General features: G+C 52.4%; 1 protein-coding gene across 1 annotated transcript; it reads left to right on the top strand.

Moving 5' to 3' along the window:
* The first annotated feature begins 5,773 nt into the window (after window positions 1-5,773).
* NKX2-3 (NK2 homeobox 3) lies at window positions 5,774-8,384 on the top strand. Its single transcript, XM_054581717.1, has 2 exons — window positions 5,774-6,137; window positions 7,642-8,384. The coding sequence occupies exons 1-2, from the start codon at window positions 5,774-5,776 to the stop codon at window positions 8,382-8,384; spliced, it is 1,107 nt and encodes a 368-aa protein (XP_054437692.1).
* Window positions 8,385-10,053: the final 1,669 nt, after the last annotated feature.

A 10,053-nucleotide genomic window follows, 5' to 3' on the forward strand; every position in this document is an offset into this window, starting at 1 on the left:
TTCATCTCCGTCCGACGTGACACAGCGGCGTCTCTGCCGGCTGTGGAGGCTGCGATGTAGAGGCCCGAGTGTGTGGGCCTGGCTCCTCCTGCGCGTTGCGCCTTTGGTCCCTGTAGCAGTGCACAGTGGTGTCCCGCGGCTGCCTGGGGCCTTGGTCCTTTACAGGTCAGGTCCCTGGCCTGTGCGGATCAAGGCCAGCAGTCCACAGCAGCACCGCGCCCCCCCCCCCCCCCCCCCCCGCCCCGGCCCAATCCCTGCAGGGTCTGGCAAGCTGGGGTTGTCGCCAGGGCGGTGGTAATTGTTAGATGTCCCCACCGCTTCAGAGAATCAAGAGCAAGTTGGCGACTAGACCGGCAGACTCGATTGTCTACTCACGGAGCAAAAGTTCCTGCTGCACCTTGGGAACCGCTTTCAGGTTGCGGACCAAAGACCCGGACCTCCAGGCCGGACGCTGTGAAGAAGAGACAAGGAGTTGCTTTAGCCACAAAGCTGTGGCAAAGATTTCTTTCCAAGTGAGAAAGGTCTTTTTCGTTCTCAAACGGTTTGAAGTTATTTACTCCAAATTGACCCCCACAGAGATATGGAGAAAAGATTTCTACATCCGTGGACAAAGTCCTACAGCTTGCGGTTGAGAGCAGACAGGGTTGAAAAGATCGCGGTGAGAAGAGTCACGAAGAATCTCCGTTCCTTGGAACGTGATGACCACATTCCCCCACCTCCCACTGTTATGGCTCAAAGATCTGCACCAAGCAGGCGGACGCTCTGGTTTAAGTGAATTTATTGGCCAAAGACTGCAGCTGCAGTTCTGAAGTCAGACTATATTTTTTAACGTCTATAGACATTGAAATTTCGCTACAGGAAGTTTAGCTCACACCAAAAAAAAAAAAAAGTTAAAGAATGCATTCAGAATTCCAGTTTAATCCCCGAGTTAAAACCTTCTCTGCACTACCAAAAAGAGGATGCAAACAGTAGAAATAAATGTCTGTGTTTGGGCATCCTTTATTTGGGTGATTTTGTTTGAAAAATATTGCATTAATTTTTATTAGACAAAGTTAGATTTTCTGATGTGTGTTTTCTTGGCAGAATAGAACTTGTTTTGGTGACAAAAGTTGTATTTACATTGTTATCATAAAATATTTTGGAGTGGCGCAGATACATATAGATATGGAAGGTCCTCTCCCTGAGAAATCGAAACTCACTTCCTCAGTAAGGGCCTGTAATTTACAAAGAATTACAGGATTACTGAACGTAGACTGGTTTTCTCCAAGGAAAAGAAAGTGGTAACTTATTAAGAAAACTCAATTCCAAACACAAAATGGAAAAATCTGGCATGTAAACACATACAAAACAAGCTGAAATGTCCAAAACACCATTTTTAAATCACTTACAAAATTACCAAAATGAGGAAAAATTTCCTCTGTAGGAGTTAGATCAGTTCGATGCTTTCTGGGACTGACCTACTAAGTTGACTGATGTTTCTTGAAAAGTAGAAAATGTATTTAACCTCCTCACAAAACACGATTGCCTTTAGATTGCTCAAAATTTTTGAATCATTTTCTAACATCCCTCAACTAAAAACCAAACCAAAACAATTGTACACATACACACCACCACCAACAACAAAAAACCCTATTTAGTGCTGCCCCTAAAGAGGAAAAAATTTTTCCTTTTATTTCATTTCTTTTTTTATTTTTTGGTAAGAGCCATTAAAGATAAAATTTCTAGGAAAGCAATAAAAATGAAAAATTATATGAAAAAATTCTGCTGAAATGTTATCATGTAGTTTAGCTGTAAGTTCATCACAGATGGTTTTTCATGTTGTAATAGAAAAATCACTTCTGACTTTGGTGCTACATTTAGATTAGAAAGCCGCAATAACTTTGAACTTTCTTGTGGCATTGGTTACATAATTAACTGGTTATTTGTATAGTTGGATGGTAACAACAAAAGCGGAGGCTTATTTAACTAAAATGATTGATTATCTGCCTATATTTATATGTATGTTAATGAAGCAATTTTTGTGTAGAGGATAATAACTTATGGGAATGCATTACAGTTTTCAAAGAAGCATCACATTTTTATTTGATAATATATTTACTGTAATGATTAGCATGTGACTTTCTTCTATAAAAGGCATAGTTTTATTTATTGCTTACACACCTATATAGCACTTGCCCCTCAGAATTTGCCATTGTTTTACTATGATCTTTATCACTTAAGGCAGGAGGGGGACTTGCATAAATGTATAATGTGACAAGCATATATAGGCAGGTACACTCGATTAAAATAAAATCAAACGCTTCCATGGATGTGATGATATTTACTTTATATGACAGTAATTAGCTAAACTATCTGGAACGAAAACCTATTATTAGTTGAGCACAGCTCCGGGATTTTAAAGATCCTCTTTTCAGACAAGAGAATGCAAATGCCCCAGAACATGATCGTAACTGGATACTCCTTGGAACCAGATTCCACGTCCTGATAAGTGACTCCGGAGCACCACAGGCGGCTGTAAAGTACCACTGCTCTGGCGCTCTCCTCCCCAAGAGGGGTGCACAGCTGGTGGTGTGTACTCTCTCCAGGTCCTCGGGGCTGCAGGCTGCAGGCAGCTCAGCTCCCAGAAAGGCAGGCCACTTAGATAGGATTGGCCTGGTGGGGATCCCTGCTGGGAAGGTCTGCTTGGAGGGAACCAGACCCACAAAAAGCAACCTGAAAAACCAGGGGAGGGCAGCGGGAGACACCCTGAACCCCTGCACAGGGCATGAGGCCAAGATCAGCTCCAGGTATCAAGTAGAAGCCTCCCGCCGGCTCGATCAGCCCTGCTCATGGCTGGGTGTGAGAAAAGAGGGACAGGGCACAGAAACTGCCTGCTAGGCCCCTGCACCTGGGCTCCCCGGGCTCCAGATCCTCACCTGCTTTCAGCCCAGTAGTTCTGAACTGAGTCCCCAGGCAGCCTGCTGAGGAGCAACTGACCAGGGGATGCAGGGGATAAGCCACTCAGCCTGGCCCAGGGGTACCTGGCTGAGTACTGGTGGCAGCGGGTTTGGAGGAAAACAACTGACTGGGCCTGCGGGTGGGGAGGAGACAGCCTTCTGTGTGCTCAGGGCAGAGGCAACTGGGTAGATACCAGCGGCAGCCGGTATGTGGGCATACCTTGTTGTTCTCAGTGCCCCTGAGCCTAAAAGCAAAGCCTGCAGAGAAGCAAGAGAAGTGTAGCAAGGAGAAATGCAGGCTTTGGTTAGAAATGAGAGATAGTTTTGGTAGCTTTTGTCTTTTTCTTTCTTTTTTCCCTGAATCTTGAAATCACACAAGAAAAACATCCGGGGGTGGATAGGTGGGAAATGGGGTCCTTAGGGGACAAGAAACATTCCCGGGGCAACCTCTAGCCCTAGAGATGGGGGCAGAAAGTGAAGCTGGAACGCAGCTTCCTTCTTTTACACTTGCCTGCCACCACAACGCACACATTCAAGGATCCCCTCCCCGCAGTGCCCTGCACTCACCCCCACCTCTTTCTGGATCTTTGCGCCCAAGCGTTGTTGATCTGCCACAAAACCAGGCTCATCCTTCTCTCTGCAACACCATGGCCTGGTTTGGAGACGCCAGCCCGCCTGGGCCGCCAACGGTCTGAGAATTCAAAGCAGAAAGGCACGGGTGCCCCTGTAGCTGTGGTATAGTCTTCCTGGTGCAAAGCCCTGCCCAAAGAGGGCCTCCCCGCAGCCCACCGGCAACCACCACCTAAGTACTCCCCAGCGCACGTGGCCCGTGCTGCTGCATCCCAGCTCCCCAGCGCCCCAGGGGCTGACTCCCCAAGCATTTCCGTTCCCTCCTGAACAGCCCCGCCTCTATCCCCTCCCGACCGGCTGTTCTTTCTCTCCCAGGCCTTGGACACCCACTCCTACTGCCTTGCCGGGGAAGGGGGGGCAAAGGGGGCACCTGGCAGCTCTCCACTCTGCCCCGACTCCCATTCCATGTCTGCAACCAGCCAGGGACATTGTCCACAGTCCCTGCACGGTCCACCCTGCTCCTTCCAGCTGATACTCCGGTCTCTTCCAGCTCCACCACCATGGCCGCCAAAAAATGCTTGGGGAGGCTAGGGCTGGATCAAGGGCACCAAGGTTGGGCAGGGAAAAGATCTCTCTTTTTTCAAGGCCAGCACTGTTCACGGTCTTTCTGTGGGCCTCACAGCAGCGACCGCTGCTCCTCACTGGGCTAGGTGTGATGGCAAGCGAACACCTATTGTACTGGAAGATAATCCCTACCAGCTCAGAGTTTCCAGAATCTCAGGGAATACCACAGATTCACCCAGAAAACAACTAGGGCAGGGCCGCATGAGGGTGCCAGATGGAGTGTGGGTTGGAAAAATTAGATGCCACCAAGGGTCAAGGCCTAGAAACAGGCGCCCAATTTCAATAGACGGAAAAGACAGCCTCCATGGCTGGGTTGCCTCCCTTCTGAGGACAGATCCTGCACTCAAGACGGAGCCTTGTGCATGGCACTCCAGCTATGTCATCACCAGTGCAGTCAACAAACACTGCTTGACCTCTCAGGTTGAATGGCTGTAATTGACATGTATTTGAGCACTTAACATGCATGGGGACTTCTCTTAGTTCCTGACATGTTTTGCCTCATTTATTCCTGGCAGCAACCCTGAAGAAGGTATTACTGTCTCCTTTTTGCAAACAAAGAAACTGAGGCTTAGAAACACCCAAGGCCACACACTGACTAGGCTAGGATTCAAACCAGGACAACAAATTTCAGTAATAACTCACTTCACTGTATGGTCTTTCACATACCTGCTTAGTGCAGTTGCTGCAAAGGCTAGGAGCGCAAATGCAACCAGCATCCTGCCCTCAGGGGCTCATAGTTACCTGGGTTGAGCAGGCAAGCAATACGGCTACAGTAGTAGGTGGGAAGTAATAAGTGACACACATGTCCTTTACTAACACGTGCTGCAAGTTCAGATTCGAGAGAGATGACTTCTGGCTAGGCAATCAGGGAGCTTGCTTCCTTGGAGAAAGGTGGTATTTGAACAGAACCTTGGAGAACAGCTTTTGACTCATGGAATCAAGGGTGGGGAAGTGTTTCAATTGGAGGGAACAGCTTGAGCAAAGGCAACGAGGCAGGAATAGACACGTCGCTAATCTATAGACATATATAACACATTCTGTCTTCTTGGGGATCCAGTGCCTGGTATTTACAGGCCAGGAACTTTCCTGACCGGCAACAGCTGGAAAAATCACGCTCCTGGGCCATCCATCCTTCCTGGAGTTGATTTGCAGACAGGAAGCCTCCCAGAACTGGCGCTGGCCGGGAAGCTGCAGCCAGGAGGCGTAGGAGTCAGTGTTCGGGCACCCAACGTGGTGCAGCCTCACTAGCTGGGACTTGAACTTCCCTCGAGACTCTACACTAGTCCTTGTCAATTCTGGTAGCACCACTACACCCTACTCAGTGGATGCCGGGGGCGTGGTCCACATGACCTGGAACCAATGGGAAGGGAGGCCAAGGCGAGAGCCCCGCCCCCGACATGACGCATGAAGGCCAGACACAGGCTTCACAGCGGAGGCCCCAGTCTCTGCAGTGGTTGTAACAAAACCCAGACTCCCAGGTCTGGGCCAATGGAGGCGATTTAGACTGGAGCCGGACCGGGTCTGTCAAAAACCCTACTCGGCAGCAGCGGTGGAGTCCAGAAGGAGCGCTGGTGCCGCGGTGCTTCCTCCCCGCCCCCGCTGGAATTTATTGAGTATTTGGACTGGACAATTAAGTGGCCCTGATGATGTTACCAAGCCCGGTCACCTCCACCCCTTTCTCAGTCAAAGACATTTTGAACCTGGAGCAGCAGCAGCAGCAACAGCACTTCCACGGCGCTCACTTGCAAGCGGACTTGGAGCACCACTTCCACTCGGCACCCTGCATGCTGGCCGCTGCGGATGGGACACAATTTTCTGACGGAGGGGAAGAAGACGAGGAAGAGGAGGGCGAGAAACTGTCCTATTTGAACTCACTGGCCACAGCCGATGGCCACGGGGATTCGGGACTCTGTCCCCAGAGCTATGTCCACGCAGTCCTGCGAGACTCGTGCAGTGGGCCTAAGGAACATGAAGAGGAGTCCGAGATCGTGAGGGACCGGAGCCAAAGTGAGTACAGGGGGGGAAAAAATGCACCCGCACATCTGGAGCAATGGCGGAGCGTCCACAAATAGCCCACAAACCTTACCAGCATGGCTGCCTGCCCCTTTACCCTTTGGCTGGGGTCATACCTCGCCCTGGTCAATGACAACTCCACAAAAAGCAGGTGCTGGGGCGCAGGGAAAAGGACCAAGAGACCCTGATAACGACTCCTCCCAAAGAGGGGTCGATGCAGCCCCCAAGGGGAGAGAAAGTAGTTATTGCTGCCCTGATGCTGATAAGCAACAGGGGCTCAGCTGCTGGGTCCGGGCAGCTCACTGTATTTTTGCTCTTCCCAAGAGCTAGAGGGGCAATAACCTGAATCTTTTTTACTTTCCCTCTAGCATGAGACGAGTTCTCTGATGCCAGAGAACTGGTCCCTCTTCTCAGAAGAGAGGGTCCAAGCAGGTTGTGTCTGCAGCGTCCGCAGGGCCCGCAGGGCACAGGAACTTTGGTAGAGACCAGCAGAGTGATTTCCTCACATCCCTACTTGGAGTTCAGCGTTCTCGAACCTACAGCTCCGGGTAGAGAGGGAGGGGATAGGGGATAGCTGGAAAGTGCAAGGGAACACAGCCCGTTCGGCAGAGCAATCACGCCCCTGAGGCCCCAGCCTTTAAAAAAAAAAAAAAATTGTAACGTTTTGCTTTGTGTCCCAAACTAAGCGGCTGTGGGCTGAGGAAAAACCGCGCCGAACTTAGTCCAAAATCCCAGCCACTCACATCGGATGGGAGGTGACTTGGGTAGGGAAATCGGATAACTGAATAAAAGCTCCAAGGAAACGTTTGTTTCTGAGGGGACACAGTCTAATCTCTTTCCCCAAGAGGAGATTTGATGTGTTCAAAGCCAAGGCCTGTGTTCTGACAGCTCCGTGGGCCTAAAATCGACACGAAACTGTTTAAATCATTCAATCAAATTTCTTTTTCTAAGGTAGCACAGACATCACACTAACATTTAGTTATGAGCATGTAGTCGTTAAAGAGCAAAACACAGTCCCTGGGCAATGCATGACCATTACACTCAGACACTTCCCTATCAGATTTTCGAACAACTCTCGCATACTCACCCCCAAATACCAACATGCCTCACACTTTCAGCTATCCGTGACAGACTGGAAGGCAAACAAGTTTGCAAATACTGTAGTTATTATGTAGTTGCAAACTTGCATCCTGAAAATAGTCATTAGCACGCTGAGCCGCACATTTAATACAGGGTAATCTCTTCTTTCTCAGATGCTCAAGTTCTAAATAAACGCGCACTTACTACCCCTCCCCATGGAACGTGCCTCAAGGGCGTTCTGACTGTACTTGGGCGGTCGTAGGGTCCCACGGTGCCAAGAACCACAAACTTTTCCAAAACTCCAAGCATCTACTACCGCTCTCTCCGTACTGCTATCAAGTGGGGCCACAGTGTTTTGGGATCGGAGCCGCCGCGAGGCCCGGAACATCTAAGGGACGCAGTTGTTTTTCTTCCGCAGAAAACTGCCCGCTGAAGAAGCCTCTGGAGGCGGCCGGAGACTGTAAGGCGGCAGAGGACAGCGAGAGGCCGAAGCCACGAAGCCGCCGGAAGCCCCGGGTCCTCTTCTCGCAAGCCCAGGTCTTCGAGCTGGAACGCAGGTTCAAGCAGCAGCGGTACCTGTCGGCGCCTGAGCGCGAGCACCTCGCCAGTAGCCTGAAGCTCACGTCCACTCAGGTGAAGATCTGGTTCCAGAATCGCAGGTACAAGTGCAAGAGACAGCGGCAGGACAAGTCTCTAGAGCTGAGTGCGCACGCTCCCCCGCCGCCGCCGCGCCGCGTGGCCGTGCCGGTGCTGGTGCGGGACGGCAAGCCATGTGTCACGCCCGGCGCGCAAGCCTACGGTGCGCCCTACAGCGTGAGCGCGGGCGCCTACTCCTACAACAGCTTCCCCGCCTACGGCTATGGGAACTCGGCCGCGGCTGCCGCAGCCGCGGCTGCTGCCGCCGCCGCGGCTGCGGCCTACAGTGGTAGCTACGGCTGTGCGTACCCAGCCGGCGGCGGCAACGGCGGCGGAGGCGGCGGGGCCTCTGCGACAGCCGGAGCCATGCAGCCCGCCTGCAGCGTGGCCGGAGGCGGCCCTTTTGTGAACATGAGCAACCTGGGCGGCTTCGGTGGCGGTGGCGGCGCCCAGCCGCTGCACCAGGGTGCGGCGGCCGGGGGAGCTTGCGCGCAGGGCACCTTGCAGGGAATCCGGGCCTGGTAGGGTCACGGCTGCAGGCGCCCCACCGCAGCCTCGCGCCGCGGGACTGAAGCGCGAGAAAGGCTAGATCCAAGGGCCCCGTCCCTTCGTTAAAAAAAAAATAAAAATAAAATAAACGTCTCGCTCCCCAGAGCCCAGGAGCGCAGCTCATACAAGGCCGGAGGAAGGGGGCCCAAGGGCGAGGAGGATGCCCTGAACGGGTCGCGGACACTGTTTCTAAGGCAGAAAGGCCGCTTGGGTGCCTGAGAGAACGATGGCCCCAACCTGGCCCTGAAGGGAGTGCGCGAGGCTGGGAATCTGGCTGCCGCTTGTTTCTCCCAGGGAGAGAAGGCCTTCCCGTGGCCTCTTTGAAATGTTGGCGGAAACTCCAAGGCCAAAAAAAAAAGAAAAAAAAAAAAAAAGGCATGAAGGAGAGAAAAACGGGCATCGTGGCTTGAGAAATCCCCAGGCCCTGCCGACCCTCTGACCCCTTTGCGGGCCCGGAGCGCCACACTACAGTCGATTTTCGTTTTTTCCAACCGCCTGCCCTCAGCAGCAGAGTCTTCGGCCTGGATCTCCGGATTGTCAGGGGGCATAGACCTCTTCGAGAAAAAACAGCGGAGCGAAATCAAAAGTTGGGGGACTGAACAAATGCAGGAACTGGTGGCCTATGGAAGGAGTAACCGGATTCCTTTCTGTTTCATATTCTGTATTCAGCACATATAATATATATATATATATATATAACTATATCCACATGCCGTGTACACACCAGCTGCCATACACTACAGGAGTCAATAAATAAGGTGCAATATTTCCAAACCTTTGGCTGGCTACAGACTTTGTTTAGCCACCCCCAGAGTGGGGAGAAATCCTTTAAACAGCGTGAGCAGGGAAGAACTAGGTGCATAAGAGAAAGCACTACTTCTTGGGCGCTCGCAGGCCTGTTCTGCCCTGCATCAGTCCCCAGGATGCAAAGCTGGGCTCCTCAAGGCTTTGTTCATCAACTTCTTTTTACTCTAGTAGGGAGGACCGGTCGGAGACTCGGGGCCTTTTAATCCCCCGAGTTTTTACTCAGATGCTTGGGCTAGTGCCCGAGCCCTCGTTAGATCAAGGCTTAGACTCTGCACCACCTCTAGGGTCGCCCAAGAAAAGGAAACCTCGTCCCAGGCCAGCCGTAGGCGGCGCGAACGTGGCTTCTACGGCTGCCGCCGGGGCTTCCAGCGCGCCCGGGAGCGCTGCGCCCCGCCGCGGCCGAGCTCTCCCCCTCGGCCGCCCTCCCTTCTCCCCCGGCGGCCGCGGCTTTATGCCGTTCCTTGTCACTTGCGGAGAATGCCGTGCGAGGTCTGTGCTGCCACACGGCCGATTGTGAGCGTGCCAAGGCGGGTGAATGGGGAGGCCTCAGAGCGCCGCGCCATTGTGGGGCCGGGCCCTGCTGAAAGGCGGCTCCGGGCCGGGAAGGTGCGGAAAGAATGGCTTTTTATTGGAGTCCTGAACAAAAGGTGTGGTAGGAAGGCGAAGTCCCCTGCACGAACAAAAACCCCAGCGCGTCGGGATTGACGTCCCCCCCGAGCTCCCTATTGCTTCTCAGAGCGGGGGCTTTGTGCAGCAGTCTGCTCAACAGAGGGACGGAGAAATGCGCTGGGGTTTTGTTCCCCACTTTTTGTGAGCTGGGGGAGGGGGCGCAGGGAGG

The sequence above is a fragment of the Pteronotus mesoamericanus genome, unplaced genomic scaffold (genome assembly GCF_021234165.1).
Source record: "Pteronotus mesoamericanus isolate MK-2021 breed Mesoamerican mustached bat unplaced genomic scaffold, CSHL_Meso_final contig_657, whole genome shotgun sequence".
Classification (NCBI taxonomy): domain Eukaryota; kingdom Metazoa; phylum Chordata; class Mammalia; order Chiroptera; family Mormoopidae; genus Pteronotus; species Pteronotus mesoamericanus.

Bases quoted from the DNA above. Each gene is read 5' to 3' on its own strand.
- NKX2-3 (XM_054581717.1), top strand. From the start codon at position 5,774: ATGATGTTACCAAGCCCGGTCACCTCCACCCCTTTCTCAGTCAAAGAC. The intron at 6,138-7,641 runs GTGAGTACAGGG...TTTCTTCCGCAG, and splicing joins CGTGAGGGACCGGAGCCAAA to AAAACTGCCCGCTGAAGAAG.